Here is a 21,259-nt window from a genome sequence, read left to right as displayed (position 1 = left end):
GGACAGAAAGACCATTCAAGCATACCAAGTTACTTTTTCTCAGGCTTGTTTAAGATTAAGGAAGAATGCAAGATAGCATAAATACAATGTCTATTTAAGACATTTTGAGGGAGTTTTTGAGAGAACTCCCACTTTCTTGCAGATGTAGGTCAGGCTTATATGAAAAATTAGAATATATCAATGGTACACTAATTAGAAAGAGAGATGTTTTGCTAATCATATTGCTTAATGCCCATAGACACTGCAGTAGTTTTTAAAAAAATAACCCCATCTAAGATCACTCTAAGAATGAGTCTAACCTCATGTCTTTTTTAAGACTTAAACCTGTTTTGGTTCTGAAATTTCATATGCTTCTTAATAGATGGGGCATTCTGGGGAATCTTCATCTTATTCTCTTAAACAGAAGAAATTTTGATGACTATTTTATAATGGCTATACTATCACTTGTGGGGAGAGTAATTCCTATACCTGAATCTCTCATCCTCACTAGAACCACATCTTTGAATTGAAATATTTAAAAAAAAAAAACCCTCTAAAATATTCACCAAATTTAGCTACTCTACAGGAACAAATTAATCTTTATTCTCATTACATAGATTAGGAAACTGGGATCCTGAAACTAATCTAAATTTGTGAATTTTCTAAATGGTAACACCAAACTTCATAGAAATTAAGGTTAATTGACATTGATATAGAGGTGACACATAAGCATTGAATGGATCACATTGACTCATAAGATCTCTTTTTTTTTTTATTTAAGATAATCAGTATTAAGTGACTTGCTCAGGATCATACAAATAGTATCTGAGACTTGATCTGAACTCAGGTCTTCTTAACTCCAGGACCTACACTATTCACTGCATCATCTAGCTGCCCTTGATTCATAGAAACATAAAGCTAGAAGGCATTTTACAAATTAGCTAGTTCTAACTTGAGAAGAAATTAAATTTAATTAAAATCAATTCAACAAGCATTTTTCAAGCATCTCCTCTATGCAAAGTACTAAGTTAGGCTTCCCAGGAATTCAGACAAAGATGAAACAGTCTGGATCTTTAAGGAACATATATTCCACTATTAAGGGAAACAACAGGTATATGGATAAGTATATGCAATGTATAAAGTAATGCAAAGAAACTTCAAGAGAGAACAGTAACATCTGAGAGATCAAGATGGACCTTATTTAGAAAATGGCACCCAAGCTGTGTGTATGAAAAGACAGATGAATGAAGGTAAACTTTAGGGGTCAGGAGAAAAACAAAAAGAAGATTCTACAGAGGAGAGATGAGAGAGAAGAAATACTTGCTTAAGGGCGAGGTGGTAGAGAAAGCATGGGAAAAGTAATTGGAGGAAATCATAGGATATTTATATGCCATTGGGTAGATGGGCAGAAGCAGAAAACAGTGATATTAGGATGCATTTCTATCACTAGAAAAGTAATTTGCCAACTATTCGGGTGCACTGCTTATGGATGCAATTCCCTCTCCAAAGCAGATTCCTTGGGTTCAAGATGACACTTACTTCAAAGTCTGGGACTTAAGGATCAAATCAGTGTTGGTCCTGGAGAGCCACATATACATTCTGTACCAAACAGGGCCTCTATTCTCTTCAACCTAGTGCTTCAACAATTGTAGAATTTTGAAATGCTAAAGTAGACAGTTTTAGAAGGTAGAAAGAGAAAAGTTAACTGAGGACTCTAGGAAATCATGATGGAAAAGAAACGTTGAGTACTTCCATGAGAATGGAAGGGCCACACTGAAACTCTTGTTATTTTGCTTTGTCTTTGAAGTCCTATTTTGTCTCTGGGATGATAAAAGGCAAGAAAGATTCATATATTGAGGTTTTTTCTAATCTTTGTCCTATTGGAAATCATTTCTGCCTCCTTGAGTGAGTTGTAAGGAAATGTTTAGTTTTAATGATTCTAGTTTAAAATTGGACAGAACTTAAGCAAAACAAACTTTTAAGGATATACAAGAAATATCTATAACTCTTTTTGAAGTGGCCAAGAATGGCAATCTAAAGGAATATCCATTAATTGGGAAATGGATGAATGATATGGTATGTAAATGTAATAGAATACTATTGTGCTCAACTCTTATTAGCACTATGACCAATCATTGGTTCTGAGGACTAATGATGAAACATCTACTTACCTCCTGATAGAGAGGTGAAGGATTGAGAGCAAGAAAGAAACATGTTTTTTGGACATGGCCAAAGTGGAAATTTGTTTTGATTAAACATGCTTTTAATGGATTTTTTTCTCACATTCTCAATCTGAGGGGGAGAGTAGAGTTTAGAGTAAGAGACTGAGAAAGAAAATCTTGACTGATTAAAACAAATAAATTTAAGATTAAAAGGGACAAAAAATACTTGCATCACTTTAGAGTGTTCCAGGAAAAGTGCTTTATGAATTGAGTTATTATATTGTTATTATTAGCATTTTTTTCCATTTTCAGGATGACAAAACTATGGAGTTTATATTTTGAGAATCCCACTTCCTTCTTTCTTATTCCTTTCCATGGATACCAAGTTGCTCATCTATTGGGAGGGGAAAAAAAACATTTTGAGCAAACTAATTAAGTCAGTGTAATTTAATAACTTTATATGTATCCTGCTCATGGCTGCTTGCATTTTGAAAATAGACAATATTTACCTAAAAGAAAATATGATTTCATAGTAGAGTTTTAGACATTGGTATCAGGTGAGACTTATTTAGGGGATAACCCAATTCTCTGCCTTAATGCTGAATCTAAAAGGTCATTCCTATGTTAATGGTCAGATTTGATTAAACAGAAATGACACAGCATTTGTTATCTACCAACTTTTGTTCTATATAAGGAATAATTCAAGAAGAAATCAGTAGGTTGGGCCCATGTGGCCTAGATAGTCAGACATGGTTAACCCTAGTCTGGGAATACCACTAAATTGCTATGTGACTTTGGACTGTTGTCTATTATTTGTATACAGCTGCCATTTTTTGCATAACTTAGTCATTTGCCATGTTCTTTTGAGTTGTGAGAACAAAACTTTCAGAAAGGAGTGAAAAATCCTGAGTGGATACAAATTGTGTCATATGAATATGAATTATGATAATGTCCATTATCTACAGGTATTATTCATTGTTCCACAGGAATGAAAAGAAAATATTAGGATTTTGCTAAATTATTCGTGGGGCTAAATTCAAGATATAGGAGTAAAAAGGTTGAAGGAAGCCTGGTTCCTCACACACTTCACAAACAACAGTGACAACAACCAAATAGAAGTATCAAGAAAAGAGAATTGATTAAATTCAAAAGCAAAAACCAACAACACATACATAAAATGTAAACTTGAAGTAATAAGAAAGGAAGAAATGTGTCAGGATGTCCAATGAGGAGGCAATTGCAATTGCCCAGAGAAGTAGAGAAGATATGAACTAATATGGTTCCTATTAGTGAATATGTGAGTAGAGAAAAGGTGATTGAATGTGAGAAATGTTATACCAACTGATTAGATTTGTGAGATGTGAAAGTTTGAAAAGTTGAAAATGATGCAGGCTACAAATGCATTTAGGTCATGAAAAGATAGTTGAAAATAGGAAAGTCTAAAACAAGTTGTTTTGGGGTTCAAACAGTTTGAAATACCTATAAGATGCTGAGTTTGAGGTATTCAATATAAGTTTAGAATTCAAGAGAGAGACTAAGTTTGGATATATAGTTCTGGGAGTCTTTTGCATAGAATAACTAAAGTTATATGAATTTGTGAGATCAAAAAGTAATAGAGTAAAGAGAAAAAAGAGAAGAAAGAAGGTCTAGGGTAGAGATGGGATATACCCATTTTATAGCTTGAAAAGGCTCTGAAAAAGAGAGATTGGAGGTCCCAGAAAGAACAAGTAACTGAGTATTTGGACTGATTTCCTTATGGACAGGGAAAGTCCAAGACTTAACTGAATTCTGGAAATTGAAATCCAGGTAGTCAATTTTTTTTCTTTCCCTAGAAGGAATTGAGATCATTGCATGCGCTGAGCTTGAAGCAAACTTTTACAGGATTGGAGTTTTGTAGAGAAACTATTTGTACACATTTCTGATGGGTACTGGCAAAATTTATCCTAAATGGGATTATCCAGTCCTTCTAAAACTTCTGGGGTGATATCTAAATGATATCTAAAAATGGATTCCCAAAGACTGGCTTATTCTAGATTAAGGTCCTGGTTTAATATTCAAAAAGAACTGTCCTATCTGACCATCCCCTACTGCTGAGGCTAGTTTCACTTGCTCATTATTTGGGCTCAGAGTTAAGGTAAATAACAATTGTTTCTATTCTAGTCAGAAACTCTGAGGGTCTTTTCTTCCCAGATTCATTCTTTTATGAAGGTCAATTTTTGCCTTAATTCTTACCTACTCTTTAATTACTGAATGAGTATTGCCTCAGATAAACTGAAATTTGGGAAAGATCTTGACTTAAAATACCAAGATCTTCCACTACATCTGAGGCCATTGCAAGTCATCTTGACCTATGTTTTGCCACTAGATTCTGATGATTGGAGGAAAGAGTGAGGCTGTTAACTTTGCACAGCTCTACCTTAATTAGATCAAATTCATTTGCAATTCAAGACATCCTTTTCCTGTGTCATTGGTTCTCTGAGAATGAAGGATGAACAACAATAACAATCTGAGCTGTGATAGATACCTGAATTGAATTCAACAAACATTAAATACCAGTGATGACTAGAATACTCTTTTAGGTGCTGAGGATAGAAAGACAAGAACCAAATAATCCCTTAAGAAAGTTATATTCTATTTGAAAATACAATTAAATACAATGAACTGATAGTTCTTAGCTTCTAAATCCACACTATTGTCCTCACTAATTAAATTCTTATCTAGTTTTCCCAGGCTACATGTCTTCCTGGAAACCCAATTTCTCTCAAAGACTGGATTTTCTGCTCATGAATTCCAGTTTCATTAAGGATGGGTTCTAAGTAGCTGATTCTCTATCATCCCAACATTGATTTTCTATCTTATTGAATTTTTATTGGCTTATTGACTTTTCTCTGCTTGTAAAGAAACTGAAGCTTGGAGTCACCCTGAACTTTGGCTAATAATGGGACTTGCTTCTCAATAATGGAACTTACCATTCCCCCTTTTAAAAATGATTTCCTGATTTCAAACATATCATTAGACTCATGCCCTTCCCTACGTGATAATCTCTCAAATAATCAATGTCTGGCTTTATTTCTATGTCCTGACTTTCAGAATTTCCCTGCCTTTAGAAGTATTGATTCTGTATTAGTATTTAGGCCTGTTTCACTATAAATTTAAGACCCACTTATGACAATAAAGATATCAAAGGCCATTCATTTTGATCCATTTTACCATTTTCAAGATAGAATCCATATTAAGGTTGGAGGTGGGGAAAGGCTAATAAGTTCCTAGAACTATCAGGAAGATGTTAGTTTGGCAACTCTTATTGAAAGGGCGTTTTGGATAGCAGAGAACCCTGTATTTATTCTTAAAGGGTCCTAACTTCTGTACATGACCTATATGAATTTGACCAATTCATTGACCGATTATCAGTCCTGAGTCCTAGTTTCCCCAAATGTAAAATGAGAGCTTGGAGTGTATTGTCCTAAGAATTCTTTCCAATTCTAACTCTGTGACACTGTGAGTTTGATTACCATTCCCAGAATGTGACAAAATATTTTATGGTCCAGTCAAAAGCCTCAAATTCCAACATTATCATTAAGGTTATAAGACCCAACATTGTCTACTCTTCAAAGCTATTTGTGACACCTGAGAGTACCCCATAACTTCCAAAGAAGAGTATAAATGCAACTGGCCAGTGTAGCAGAGGGTCAAAGGGTCATTTTATTTTTCCTTCATGGGCAAAATAGGAAAAAAAGCAGAAAATGTCACTAGACCAGAAAACAAATCTTTTAAGAAATGTGAAACATTCTTTAAGGGAACAAGTTTAAATTATTCCATGCTTTCAGGATGTTAGTCATTTTTTGGTTCATCAGGGTTTCTAAAAATGTACATGACAGAGATAAGAGAAGCAGTCTTTGTTGCCAGTATACTTGTTGTTCTCAGAGAGTAGATGCAATTCCCTATCTGGTTTCCTGTCTTGGTCTCTTATTCTTCCCTGGGGTTTGGCATCTGGCCTTGGCCTCAGAGACAGCAGGATGTAGTGGGTAGATGACTGGATGTGGGGTCAGGAAAACCTAGGTTTGAATTTTATGCCAGATACTTGCTAGCTGGGTGATCCTTGGCAAGTCATGTCACCTTTTTGAGTTCAGTTTCCTCACAGTACAACAAGAATCATATTACTTACATCATAGATTTGTTAAAAGGCTCAAATGAGATAATGCATATAAAGTCCCTTGCAAACCTTGAAGGCTATGAAAATGCATATTATCATTATTACTGGTATTGTCCATATAGTCTCAGCTCAGTCCTAGACAAAGTTATTTAACTTATCAAACTGCGGATCAGAACTAGGGCTTTAGCTAGAGGTCATTTGTCAATTGGTCACTATAAATCAGAGATAATTAGGGGAGGGAAAGCAAGGAAAGACAGTCTTCTTCACAGGGAAATCATCCAAATTATTCACTGACAGACAAATGAACATCATAGTAGTCTCAGGATCTTGAAGGAAGGCATTTGAGGGGATGAGATAGTTTAGAATCAAGGACATATATAGATTCCATGTTTGTTTCCTTTCCTCTGATGCATTGCCTTATAGTTTAAGGATCAGAACCTAAAAAGGACTTCAAGGGTGAATGAATTCAGCTTCCTTAATTTATAGATGAGGAAGCTAAATTTTAAGAGATGACACATGGTGTGCCCAACATCACACTGCTAGTAAAAATTTGAAGTGGTGTTCAAACCTGGGTCTTCTTAATTATAAGCCTAACACTTTTCCCACTGTGCCACTCTGTGCTCTTTCAAGCTACTATTCCACTCTAATAAGTACTAACAGGCATGAGCTGGTAGCTCAGTGGTTTGAGTGCTGGCCATGGTGTCAAGAGCATCTAAATTCAAATATGATCTCCGACACTATTTATTTGGGTGATCTTAGACAGGTCACTTCACTTCTTTTTGTTTTAAGTTTCTTCAACTATAAAAGAGGCATAATAATAGTACTTTTTTATAGATGATATTTCTAAAAGTGCTTGGGACTTAAGTTAGAAGTGGAGACAGACTGGTAAGTTCTTAGAACTGTCAGGAAGATATTGCTTGGTAACTCTCATTGAAATAATATCTAATTATTGCAAAAAGTCTTGTATTTATTGTTAAAGGACCTGGACTCAAATTTTGACTCAGCTATATGAATTTGAACATTTGATATTATTTATTTATTGCAAATTATTGATTGACTTATTGGCAGTTGGTAAAGAAATTATCTTATTGCTCCCTGTCTTCTGCAGGACTGGACATGTTTTACAAGGAAGCACTTTGTAGAGTATAGTCTTTGCTATTTCAGTGCTTCCAAGCTCATGTTTCTTCTTTTCCTTCTCTCATGACACTGGGCTAAGTGATAGGAATTAAATATCCATTAGAGTCCTATTAAGGCAGAAGCTGGGAGGATTGATGTAGTAAATAATCCTGAAAAAAAGTTTGGGGTTCCCCTACAGCATGGTGTCATGGACAGGGAGCACTGATCTTTTACTTAGGATGTGCTGAGTTTACATTCTGCTGCAAACACTAGATCTCTAACTACCACAAATTTGTTGTTTTAGTCATATCTGGCTTTTCATGATCCCATCTGGAGTTTTTTTTGGCAAAAATGGCCATTTTTTTTCTTATTTTACAGATGAGGAAATTGAGACAAACAGGTTTAAGTGATGAGCTACCCTGAGCACATCACTTAAACCTGTTTGTCTCAGGCCATAATTGTTTAAGGCCATAAGTGAGCTCTGGTCTTTCTGACTCCAGGTCATTTGCTCTTTTTATTTCACCATCTAGCTGCCTCTAGCACAAGTTACTCAGACTTTATAAATCCCAGTTGCCTCATCTGCTAATTGAAGAGATTAGAGCTGATGGCCCCTAAGATCTTTTCCAGTTCCAAAGCAGATTCTAATATCCCATAAGAACCTAAGAATTAGAGTTATCCCAAAACAGAACTGGATTCCCCAGGTGAATAGTGGTCATTAAGACAACTGGTTGATCCTTTTTTTTTTTTTTTTTTGGGAAGATATAGAGGGGATTCTTATTTAGGCATAATGTGGACCAGATATTCTCTGAGGACCCTTCTAATTGAGATTTGGTGACTTTTTTGGGGGGAAAAAAGTGCAAGTTTGGAAAGATAGGCTGGAGTCACCAAAAAAAAAACAACAAAAAACAAAAAACAGGACTTTTACTTGGTCCAAGTTTGTTGGAGGGAAAGAATGTAAGTTTTTGAGATCAGAGATTGTTTCTTTCTTTACATTGTATCTTCAGTCCTGTTTTGGTTTTGTTTTGTTTTGGAAAAGAGACGAGAGAGGGAGAGAGAGAGAGAGAGAGAGAGAGAGAGAGAGAGAGAGAGAGAGAGAGAAGGGAGGAGAAGGAAAGAGGAGGAACTCATACAAAAGATAAAACATTTTAATACAACTTAACAGAAACTAGTATTTGGGAGAACTTTACTGAAACATCATCTACTAAACCATTATTGTTACCCTACAGGGCAAGAACCAATGGAGTGGCTCTTACACATTCCGCTGTTCCTGCTAACAGCCCTTTCTTTGGTGATACAGACGCAGGAGAATCAGGAGGCATGGAGAAAATTCATTGATATTGAACAGGACCATGCATTTTTCCCACAAACTCTTCAGTTTTCCATAAAGCAGTACAACAAGAACAGCAATGATAAATATTTCTACAAGATGACACAGCTGATTCGAGCCCAGGAACAGGTCAGTCTTATTCTTTGTTTCCCCAACATTGCCTATGCTTCTAGGAAATAAGGATGAGGAAACTTTCTAGCTGTTAAAAGTGACCCACTCAGAAAGGTCCTTCTTCAAGTAAAAAGAAATTATTAGACATTTCTGAGAAAGGGCAAAAGAAAAGTTGATTTCATCAAATGTTTATTTAGGAATAGAAAATGTTATTAAAGAAAGGTAACATTAAAAAAAATACTTCAAATTTACATTTGTAAATTTACATTAGTAGAAGAGCAAATGTTAAATGGAAAAAAGGAAGAAATCCAGAATGAATGAGATAGAAATAAAAAACCAGACAGAGGGCAAAGGAAAAGAGTTGTTCTAAGAAGTATTCAAGGGTGTTCATGAAGTGAGGTTTAGTGACACAGCTCACTCTTTCATACCCAGCTATCCACTTAAGATTTCTCAATTTTTAAAATTCCATAGATTCATAGACTAGAAGAGACTTCTAGAACCCGAAGAGACTTCACAGGTCAATTAGGCAAATCTTCTCATTTTACAGAGAAGGAAACTGAGATCAGAGAGGTAAAGTGATTTGACTGAATTATACAACTAATAAATTATGTGGCCTCTTAATCAATGGCCTTTCCTCTCCTTCCACTTTTTCTGTTTTCAGATTATTTACAGTTCTACTAAGAGGCTAGTTGAATGATCAGTTCCTTTTTTTAGTCCTTCTACTTTTCTTAATTTGTAATCTTTTAGCGGTCCTCTTGAAATGGGATGATCAAGTTTTGAAGGGGTGGGGAGGGAGAAAGAGTCAAGAGGCAGAAAATTGTTGTATTCTTTGCAATGAGTAGTCAAAGCAATATTACCCATGAAAGGCAAAGTTGTGGGCCAGCCTGGGTTTATTATTAATCAGAAACACCAGAAAAGAGTTAAGAGGTTGAGAAAAATCCTGAATGATTTTCTGGTCCTCTGTATTCTTTCGAACCACCATTACGATCATTAATTTTTGTCTTTCCATCTTCCTTTAACCCTATCTCTCCATATCACTCCTACTATAGGTTGTAGAGGGCCACAGACAGGGAGGGAACTCTGGGTAAGGTATAAGATCCTTCAGCCCAGAGGGAACTTGCTAACAATGTCTGGTTCGGTTCCCCATTTCCCCTAAGGGCTCTGAGCCTTCCTGAGAAGTCAGGGGGCAGTGACAACCTGTGTTGTGATTGAAGCAGAGTGATACCAGGTGGCAAATAGCAAGTTGTTAATGTGGTCCCACATGCACAGTATATACTTGGTGCATTCCCAGTGTTGTTTTGGTTACATAAAGATATTAGAGCATAAAAAAGGGAAATAACTGGGAATAAACAGACTCCATTTTTCCACCATCCTCAGGAGTCTTGCCTCATCACTTCTCCCCTAAGATGGTATATTTTAATCACACTGGTGTGGGGGCTCTAGAAAGTAGGATACAATAGGTTGCTACTTCTGTTGTAATGAGAGGATAACTTAAATGTAGATTCCATTTGGTATTATAATCCCATTCTCAGTTATGGAGCCTGAAACTTCTATTAACTTGATTCTATTACTTTGTCATCTGTGCAACTTCCTACTGGGAAAGCTTTTCAAAAATAAATTTTTTTTATTTTAAAATTTTTTTTATTTCTCCAACATTCTTTGCTTTCCTCCTGCCAGGGAGCCATCCCATATAACAAACAGTATTTTTTAAAGACAAAAAATATTTGAAAGAAAAAAAATGGGGAAAAATCATCACAATCAATCAATACATTGTACATTGTATATATTTTTGGACTTATTCAATCTATGGACATCTTGCTTCCATGAAGGAGTAAGGTTGGGGATGGGATTCATCTTCTCAAATTTTTTCATTTGAGTCATGGTTGATATTTATAATTTTGCTATAATTACTTTTGTTTTATTTGTGTGGATTTCAATTTTCATTTTTGTAAGTATTGTGTATATTGTTTCCTTGGCTCTACATACTTCACTCTGCATCAGTTCATGTAGATTTTTGTTTGCTTCTTTTACTTATCACATACATCATTTCTTATATTTATATATATATATATATATATATGTTATATTTTTAATTTATTTATTATAGAACAGTTAGGTGATACAACAGGTGGAGGTTGAGTCAGGAAAACTCATCTTTCTAAGTTCAAATCTGGCCTTAGACACTTAATTTGTTGTGTGACCCTGAGCAATTCACTTTACCCTATTTGCCTCTGTTATTTGTTTATATAAAATGAGTGCAAGAAAGAAATGGCAAGCTATTCTGGTAGCTTTGCCAAGAAAACTTCAAATTGGTGTTACAACGAGTCAGACAAGACTGAACAACATTTTTATTTTGTGCATTTAAAAACATGACTCTGACAAGGGGTCATTAGGCTCTACTAGGCTGCCAAAGGGATCCAATATACAAAGCACCTAAAAGACACCTGTGATAGAGCAAGCTAATAAACTCTGCCAGTTTCTATGTCTATAAATTATAGATCATCATAGTTGGATCACGACTAGGTGAATTCTAAAGTCCTAAAAACTAACTTTAGTTATCAAACCAATTAGACGTTAGTAAAGTCTAATGCCAACATCCATTCCTGTTACTCTGCCCATATTTCAGGTCTTTTCTGGATTTTTAAATACAAAACCAGTCTCTAGAAAGAATTTTTGGGGAGTTGGATTATATATATCTTAACCACTTGGGATCATTTTTGGGAAATGCAAATCTTTCTTTTCCTTCATTTGGAATACTGACCAACCAAACCTAATGTGTCTGAATATCAGATGGGAATATTTAGGGGCCTATTGATTGATGTCCGTACATCTACCAAAAGTGTTACCAGAGAGCAGAACCATGTGAATTTTCCCATTTGAAGGAGCAGGTTATATAAAACCACAGATCTTTGTTGTTTTATGAATTTTCATATCTATGAGAATATATTGAGCCCATAGTGATACCTTGTAATTCTCAGCCTCTCACTGGTGTATTCTGTTCTTCCAATTAAATCAAAATCACAGAGAAGTACCACATCTAAAGCCAAATATCAGGGTACTATTCAAGTCACATTGTTTTTATTTTTGTTGTTGTTGTTTGTTTGTCAGATGTCAAGGCTCTGCCTGCTGAATGTGGTTCTCAATATGTTCCCTTCCTGGATATGTAATGGTAGTGGGTTGAAATCGGTTGATGGGGGTGGGTGGGGAATGGCACAGATATAAAAGACTCCAAATTTAGAAATTAAAGTTCTAATCCAAGATGGCATAAATGCAGTATTTCTCAAATTATGCTGCAAAGAACTTTGTAATCCCATATTTTATTTGTTTATTTTAATGATTCTTTTTTAAAATAAACTATTTACTTAGCATTTTATTAATTTTAGAGGACTTAGTCAAAGTTTTGCTTAAATTGAAAAGTTTTAGACCTATTAGTACAGTGGCTAGATCATTAGTTGTGATATCAGGAAGACAGATTCAAATCTCTCCTCTGAAACTGTATAACCCCAGTATGTCACTTTGTATTTCTGTGTCTCAATTTCTTGGACTTGGTTGCTAAGGTATCAGAATTTTATAATTATTATAGATTATAATAGCACTGAAAGAATGCTAAACTGAGATGTTAGAGTTTCCTCGTATTTTATCAATGAAGACAAAGGTGTAGTACCTAACCCTAACAATGCTAGGAATGAGTTACTAAAGGCTAAAGTATATTAAAAGTATATAAAGTATATTTATTATAGTCATTGCTCAGGGAAAGAAACTGAGATTGAAAGGAACTTATTATTTTGCTCAAAATGTCAGAGGCTAGGTTTGAACTTGGGGGTTTTTTAGTTCCAGATCCAACACTCTATATTTTGTTTCTCTTTATTGAGCATTTTTTGACTTCTATGATACTGTTTTCTTTTTGGTTCACCTTTTATGTTCCTGGACTATGTCTATTTCATTTTCTTCTTCCCATTGTCTAAAATGTGGGGGTTTCTTCAGACTTCATTTCTTCTCTTACATTCTTTTTTCTTGGTAATCTTATTCATTCCAAATGAATGAACATTCCAAATCTATAATTTCAGGTATTATTTCCATGCCAATGACTCCCCAAGTCTATACATCCAAGCCTGAAACTCTTTGAAGTTCCAATCCAATATTTTCAACTGCTACACAATACACCTGCCAATACTGTAAACTAAATACATCTAAAACTGAACTCTATTCTTTCTCCCTTCTCCTTCCCCTTATTTTTAGATAGAACTACCAACTTCCTAGTTACCCAGGTTTAAAACTTCAGAATTGGAAGAGAACAAGCATTTTTAAGTGCTTACTATGTTCCAGGAACTGTGCTTAGAGCTTTGTAAATATGTCATTTGTGCATTTTTGACATTTTTAAGCAAATAGCAAGTTCTGTTGATTCACCTACTCAGTAATTTTTACCTCTTTCCTTTTCTTTCCACATATATTTCCACCATCCTACTTGAGGTCATCATCGGCCTTTTATCTGCAATATTTTAATAATTTCATAACTTGTTTCCATTTTCCCAGTCTCCTCCCCTCTCTATCCATTGTTTATGCAGCTGCCAAAATAATCTTCTTAATATCTGACATTGGGGAAAACATTTATGGTGGAGAAGAGAAAATTTAGAAGGGAAAATAATAATTGTCTTCATTTATTTGACCCTGAGGGCAGAACCAGGAACAAGATGGAAATTGAAAAAAAAAAATTGTCTTGGTGTTAGGGAAAAACTCTCAAATGATGAGAGCTTTTTCAAAGTAGAATACAGAGGTGTTGAGTTCTCTTTCCTTGGAGGCTTTCAAGCCCAGACTGGATGTTTACTTGTTAAGTGTGTCATAGGGAAGCTTCTGGTCGTGATTGAATTATTCTAGATAGCTAATGGGGAACCTTCCAACTCTCAAATCCTGTGATTCTGTGAAATAAACAGCTATTTAACTTGGTGTTTTAAATCTTCTATATTCTTGCTTCAGTATTTCTCTCCCTCATTCCTTCAACCAATTCCACCTTCAGGCATAAGACATTCCAAGAAAATTACTCCTGGTCTTTCTTATCTTGAATTCTCTTGCCCTTATGCTGTCCCACAGACTGAGTCTTATTCAGGGAATGCATATATTTATTATTAATATCTTTCAGTATCTTTCTTTTCTCTCAAAGCTCAGATCTAACGTCACTTTTTTCATGAAGTCTTCCCCAATTTCCTGACTCCAACTTTTTCATGTGATTTATATCTTACCTTTTACCTTATTTTATACTGTCATATGCACAGAGAAGCACTAGAGTTGATTCAAACTAAGCTGACTTAAATTTTTAGCTCCTGAGAAATCAGCAAATACCTTCAGTCAGGGCTTGATCTATTGTAATGATGGGGTTTAGTGGCAGTCAGAGAGTGGGGGGAATCCCCTTTTGGTCAGCGCAGGTCCTTTGTGAAAGAATGCATGAACCCGAAGAGTTTAAGTGGCAAAAATGCAAGTTTATTGTTGGCACTGCAGGAGTCAGCTTTGCTAGGAAGACTGACTTCCGAGTGACAAAGTCCTGGCAGAGAAATAAATAGTGTAGAGAAATTCTGGCAGAGAGATAAAGAGGGGTTAACTCTGAGAAGAGAATGTCTTCACAGCAGGCAGGGGCCCTGGTAGGCAGCTGAGCCAAAGGGAGAAAGGTCCCTTAGCATGGCATGGTTCCTACTTCTGGCCTCTGCAAATTATGAGTTTAAATTATTCATGTTTTTATAAGGAATCTGAGACTGAGATGTCAGTTGAATGAGATTCCTTCAGTGTTGTCATTGCCCCCAAACCTAGATTTCCAGTTGAATGAGACTACTTATTGGGAGTGGTCCTGAGCCAATTTTCATCTCTATAGAGGTGTATAGAAATATCAAGTCTAGATCTCCAACTAAATGAGACCACTTAAATTTGGGCTAAGTAGAAGTGATCCTGGACTCAACTAGTCCCACCAAGATAACAAAATGGAGCCATTTTATCTTGATTCCCTGAGGCGGGCCTCTCCCAGGAGAGTTTCTCCAGAGTTCAAGGAGAGTTTCTCAAGAATTTCCCCATGGCTTCCCCGCCAAAGTCAGAATACAACTTCAGAGTTCCCCCCATCAATACTGTCGATTGTTTAGAGCTAAGAAAATGATAGAGAAAATATTAATAATTCATAATAAACTTAAAATTGTATCATGTATTGGAAGCAGCAAGTACTCTTGTTCTGGTTCCACCTCCTCCACCTCCTCCACTCTCCCTTCATAGTCCAGGGTGATAATGGCCTCCTCAAAATCACAACTATCCCAGACAAGTAACATGCTAGTGCTCTTTAACATTGCCAGGCCCCTTTCAGAGAAGCCATGGAAGAGATGAAGTAATTGCTACCTGGGAAGTGTTCTAGGAAAGCTGATTACAATGGATTCAGAATATAAAGATTACTTATTCAGTTAGTGTGTGAGTTTCATGAGTCCAAAATGCTTCTAGCATTCCATCAGTGAGCTCTGCTTAGAAGACTAGATTTTAATAACATACAGTTATAGGGATTAAAAATTACCACTAGGAAATAAGCAGGACCAGGAGATCATTATATACTTCAACAACAATACTATATGATGATCAATTCTGATGGACCTGGCCATCCTCAGCAGTGCAATGAACCACATCAGTTCCAATGGAGCAGTAATGAACTGAACCAGCTCCGCCCAGCAAAAGAACTCTGGGAGATGACTAAGAACCACTACATAGAATTCCCAATCCCTCTATTTTTGTCCACCTGCATTTTTGATTTCCTTCACAAGCTAATAGTACACTATTTCAAAGTCCGATTCTTTTTGTCCAGCAAAATAACTGTTTGGACATGTATACTTATATTGTATTTAATTTATACTTCAACATATTTAACATGTATTGGTCAAACTGCCATCTGGGGGAAGGAGAGGGAGGAAGGAGGGGAAAAATTGGAACAAAAAGTTTGGCAATTGTCAATGCTATAAAATTACCCATGCATATAACTTGTAAATAAAAAGCTATTAAAAATTAAAAAAATAAAAATTACCACTAGTCTACAGGGGAAAGTAGATTCTATTACAGAGACTACATGCAAGTATTTGAAGGTCATCCTGTGCTTTTGGCACAAGTCATTACATTGTAATGCCAGAGAAACTGAGCAAGACAGAGATTAGAGACCAATTTAATAGTTTATTAAATGGAGAGATACACTGGGATCAAATGGATCTTGGTCCCAGGGCTAGACGAGATTATCATCTCAAAGAATCCAGCATTGAAAGTGAAATGAGCAGAACCAGGAGATCATTATATACTTCAACAATGATACTGTATGAGGATGTATTCTGACAGAAGTGGATTTCTTCGACAAAGAGACCTAACTCGGTTTCACTTGATCAATGATGGACAGAAGCTGTTCTACCCAAAGAAAGAACACTGGGAAATGAATGTAAACTGTTTGCATTTTAGTTCTTCTTCCCGGGTTATTTTTACCTTCTGAATCCAATTCTCCCTGTGCAACAAGAAAACTGTTTGGTTCTGCACACATATATTATATCTAGGATATACTGTGACATATTTAACATGTATAGGACTGCTTGCCATCTGGGGGAGGGGGTAGAAGGAGGGAGGGGAAAAGTCGGTACAGAAGTGATTGCAAGAGATAATGTAAAGAAATTTTTTTCAAAAAAAAAAAAAAAATCCAGCATTGAGCATTAGACAGCAAGACTCTTTTATAGGAGAACAATGACATAATGGGGGAGGTACCTGGATGGGGATAACCTAATGCGGGGAGGCACCTAGGATGACAAATGGAGGGAGATTCCTGATATTCTAATGATGTCTAAAATGGATAAAGACCTTTATCCCATTAAACACTGAGGGAATAAGTATAGCCTAAAGTCTAATATATGACCTTTATCCTATCAAACATTAAGAGGGAAAGGTTATAACCTGAGGCACATAGGACAATGGGGAAACTAGGTCAAGACATTAAAAGGGAACTATGGCACAAGAACATCAGTTGCTCCAGAGGATAGGAATGAGGAAAGGGGGAAATTTCTTTAGAAAAAAGCACAAAGGACAATTGTAGGATCATGTGATTGGTGCTAGTAGGGATCTTAGAGAAAGAATAAAATTTTACAGATGAGGAAACTAAGGCTCAGAGAAATTAAAGTGACTTGCCTAGGATTACACAGCTATTAAGATTAAAGGTTGAGGTAGCTAGGTGCTTAGTGGATAGAGCACAAACCCTGAATTCAAGAGGACCTGAGTTTAAATCTGGTCTCAGACACTTAACACTTCCTGGCTGTGTGACCCTGGCAAGTTGCTCAACCCTAATTGTCTCAGAAAAAAAAAAAAAGGATTAAAGGTTTGAACTTTAAACTCACTCTCATATTAACTGATCATCAGAGAGAAGGAAAAACAAATAACTGGGTACAGGAATACATTTTATTTAACAGAGAACAGAGAGAAGAGGAAGGGAAAAATTAGAGAAGAGTAGGTAATAAAGTAGATTAATCCTAAGTAATGCAAATTCTAAGAATGCACAAAAATATTTGTAGCTCTATTTGAGCTACAAAGAACAAGAATTTTGAAGGAATGCCCATATATTGGGGAAACGACTAAATAAATTATGGTGTTTAAATGTGATGAAATACCATTATGCTATAAGAAGTGATGAAAGAGATGGTTTCAAAGAAATATAGGAAGACTTGTATAAACTGATGCAGGATGAAGTAAAAAGAGACAGAATAATTTGTACAGTAACAACAATCTGATGAAGACAACTTTGAAAGTATAATATATATATGTATATATATATATATATATACATATATATATATATACACTAATATATATTAGTATAATGATCAATTAAGATTCCAGAGGACTACCTACTCATGCTAACTACCTACTGATAGATAAAATTAACTTCCTTCCCTTTCTTCCTACCTCCCTCTTTGTCTCTCTCCTTCCCTCCCTCCCTTCCTCCTTTCCTCCTTCTTTCTTTCTTTCTCTCTTTTCCCTTCCTTCCTTCTTTATGTAGAAACTTATTTTGCTTACAAAGTCATATTTGTAACAGGTATTTATTCTTCTCTTGTTCTCATTTGAGGGGAAGGATTTGAGGTGGGAAGATGAGAAGATGGATTTTTACTGACTGGAAAAGATACATATATTGTTTCTATGTGTTAAAATTTTTAATAATTATTTTTTCAAATTTTGTGTAAAAACAATTTAAACATTTAACTGACTGGAAAAGATACATATATTGTTTCTATGTTTTAAAATTTTTAATATATTTTTTCAAATTTTGTGTAAAAACAATTTAAACATTTAACTTAAAAAAGTTCCAAATTATTTTCCTCCCTTTCCCCCAGATGATAAGCAATTTGATATATATTATATATGTACAAATATGCCAAGAAATTTGTCATATTATAAAAGAAAACAGAACCAAAAAGAAAAAAAACACCAAAGAAGTGAAAAATAGATTGCTTCTATCAACATTTAGACTCCCATCAGTTCTTTCTCTGAAGATGGATAGCATTTTTCATCATGAATCCTTTTGAAATGTTTTAGATCATTGAAAAATACATATAATTTAAAATAAAATAAAGATTAAGTGTCTGAGGCAGGATTTAAACTTAAAGCTGCCTTCAAGCCCTGAACTTTTAACTGTTTGGTTGGGGAAAAGTTAAAGAAAAAAATGATTTAAATTTCATGGTTACTGGAAAGGATGATAGATTTTCAGTCAGTCTTAGAAATCAGGAGGTAGCCCTAGTCTCTTAAACCTAACTAGTGTGGTGAATATACATGTAGGTATATTCACATGACATGAAAAAATACCTCTAAGTTGATTTTAGACAATGGTCCATATGCTGTAACATCGGGTTGAGTGAGGAATTCCTCTGATCACTTGGTCACTTTACTAAAGAGCATGGAGTCCTTTTCTTTTCCTTGACTACTGCTTCTATAATCATTAGCTTCAGGAGGTTTTGGATGTAGTTTGTGATCTCTCAAAGTAAAGGGTCCAATCATCTTAATTTCCCTTCCACTAGGGAAGTTCTTGGCCAATCCACCTAAGAGTAATATAGATGTTAAATAATTATTGGTTGGCTAAGAGATGAAGGACCTTGATGAACCCAATAAATGACTTCCAAGAGAAATAGAGAACAGGGGAAACCTGTTCCAAACTGAGTAATCATGGGAAGAAGAGTGTTTCTGAATCCTAATTTTCATTCCCTCTACCACTCCAACCCAGTCTTTCCCCAGAGATTTTAGCTATTCTGTGGTCTTGGTGTCTTTAAAAATATATATTTATAGTTGGTGAGATTCATCAGAGAAAAGGAGAATTGTGTTGATTATAGTTTGTTGTAAATCTTTTGTAGTTTTTTTTACTATCTTTGGGGTAAAATAAAATTTCATTTCTAATATATTTTTTCCCTGAGTGCTTTCACAGGATTTTGTGACTCTTCTACAACTGCAGACCTTGTTGCTGCTGTTGTTATTCAGTCATTTCAGCCATGTGACCCCATTTGGGGCTTTCTTGACAAAGATACTGAAGTGGTTTGCCATTTCCTTCTCCAGCTCATTTTGCAGATAAGGAAACTGAGGAAAAATGCCCAACATCACATAATAAGTATCTGAAGCTTTGTATTCAAATCTTCCTGTCCCCAAGACTGGTGTTCTATCTACTACATCATTTAGCTGCCCCCTAGCAGACCTAAAATTTTTTTTTTTAATTGCGGCAAAAATGAAAGAGAAAAAAAAAGCAATTTTTGAAGAAAATCCCAATCTAATTTATAACCCAGAGTTTGGTACATGGGGGTTTACAGATATAAAAAGAGAATAATGATGTGAACCCTAATTGTGCAATTATTCTTAACAGTTGTCAAAGGGATTTGAGTATCTCATAGATGTTGAACTCAGCAGAAGCATATGTACAAAAGACATAGAATTTGATCCTGTTAACTGTAGACTTCAAGAGGACCCAGAACTGTACAAGGTAAGTAACTAAAATCTACTTTAAATAATGAACAATTCTTGGTCAGTCAATTGGAATTTATTAAGTATCTACTACATGCTAGGTATTATGTAAAATGTTTTGGTAGGAAAATATTTTTAATTTGTGGCTTGGAAGGGATCCTAGGTTCATTGGTATAAAACTAGAAGGCATCTCAGAGGTCACCTAGCCCAATCTTTTCATTTCATAGTTGAGAAAATAACTTGCCCAGTATTAAGATACAAAGTCAGGATTTGAACTGAGGTGCCCTAACTCCAAACCTAGTGCTCTTCTTTTGACCAAATTTAAAGAAACCTCAAGATCAGAACTTGCTTGAAATGAGGGAGGTCATTATTTGACAAAGTCTCTAAAGCAACTGGTGGCTTTCAAACCACATCCCTACCTGTGGAACTCACTGTAATGATGGATTAAACCATCTAGGTAAGAGGTTGTCATGGAGCCATTCCACCACTAAGGCAGATATCTTTATATTTGCTTTTTTCTTCTAAATTTTCTTTTTTTCTCTTTCTCAGGTAATCAACTGTACTTTTTTTGTTTTTACTGTACCTTGGAATGGACAATATGAATTGAGGAGCAGCAACTGTACTGATGCTTAGCTAGGTTCCTGTGAGGAGCTGCAGAGTCAGATTTCTCTTTGATCCTCTTCAAATTCCTTCAAAAAAGGAGAATAGAAAATCGCTGTAAGCAAGCAGAAGGAAAAAGAAATATAAGCTCTTCCATGTACCTTGGGAATCACTAATTGACTCTGCTTTTTCTTTGTCTATAAGCTACTTTCTATGTATCTTATAGTGATAAGAAAATCTTTAAATGAATCATAATAAAAGCAATAATAACTGATTACAAAGATATGAATAGATAATTTTCAGATGAAGAAATTAAAGCCATTTCTAGTCATATAAAAAAATGTTCTAAACCATTATTGATTTGAGAAATGCAAATTAAGACCACTTTGAGGTACTAACTACTTCACATCTTTCAGATTAGCTAAAATAACAGGAAAAGGTAAAGATAAATGCTGGAGGGGATATGGGAAAACTGGAACACTGTTGTGAATGGATCCAATCATTCTGGAGAGCAATTTGGAATTATACCCAAAGGGCTATCAAAGTATGCATACCCTTTAATCCAGGAGTGTCTTTATTGGGTCTGTACCCCAAAAAGATCATAAAAGAGGGAAAAGAACCCACATGTATAAAAATGTTTGTAGCAGCTTTTTTGCTTCTCTCCCCTCCCTTCCCAATATATATTTTGAGAGAGAGAGAGAGAGAGAGAGAGAGAGAAGAGGGGGAAGGAGGGAGGAAGAGAGGGGGAAGAGAACTATGGAGACTGAATGCGGATAAAAGCATAGTATATTTATCCTAAAAAATAATGGACCACATATTTCATAAGTGCCTACA

The 21,259-nt window shown here is 35.4% G+C and overlaps 1 protein-coding gene across 1 annotated transcript; it reads left to right on the top strand.

Annotated features, from left to right (window-relative positions):
* Nucleotides 1–8,500: 8,500 nt before the first annotated feature.
* On the top strand, nucleotides 8,501–20,746 carry LOC100913642 (cystatin-like). Its single transcript, XM_003758134.4, has 3 exons — nucleotides 8,501–8,866; nucleotides 19,728–19,844; nucleotides 20,375–20,746. The coding sequence occupies exons 1-3, from the start codon at nucleotides 8,648–8,650 to the stop codon at nucleotides 20,456–20,458; spliced, it is 420 nt and encodes a 139-aa protein (XP_003758182.1). The 5' UTR covers nucleotides 8,501–8,647; the 3' UTR covers nucleotides 20,459–20,746.
* The last annotated feature ends 513 nt before the right edge of the window (nucleotides 20,747–21,259 follow it).

The sequence above is a fragment of the Sarcophilus harrisii genome, chromosome 2 (genome assembly GCF_902635505.1).
Source record: "Sarcophilus harrisii chromosome 2, mSarHar1.11, whole genome shotgun sequence".
Lineage (NCBI taxonomy): Eukaryota > Metazoa > Chordata > Mammalia > Dasyuromorphia > Dasyuridae > Sarcophilus > Sarcophilus harrisii.
This window is presented reverse-complemented; position numbering and strand designations above follow the sequence as displayed.

What these genes read in the sequence shown, in the direction of transcription:
- LOC100913642 (XM_003758134.4), top strand. Translation starts at nt 8,648, where the DNA reads ATGGAGTGGCTCTTACACATTCCGCTGTTCCTGCTAACAGCCCTTTCT. An exon ending in TGATTCGAGCCCAGGAACAG is followed by an intron (nt 8,867 to 19,727) that starts GTCAGTCTTATT and finishes TATTCTTAACAG; the next exon opens with TTGTCAAAGGGATTTGAGTA. An exon ending in AGGACCCAGAACTGTACAAG is followed by an intron (nt 19,845 to 20,374) that starts GTAAGTAACTAA and finishes TCTCTTTCTCAG; the next exon opens with GTAATCAACTGTACTTTTTT.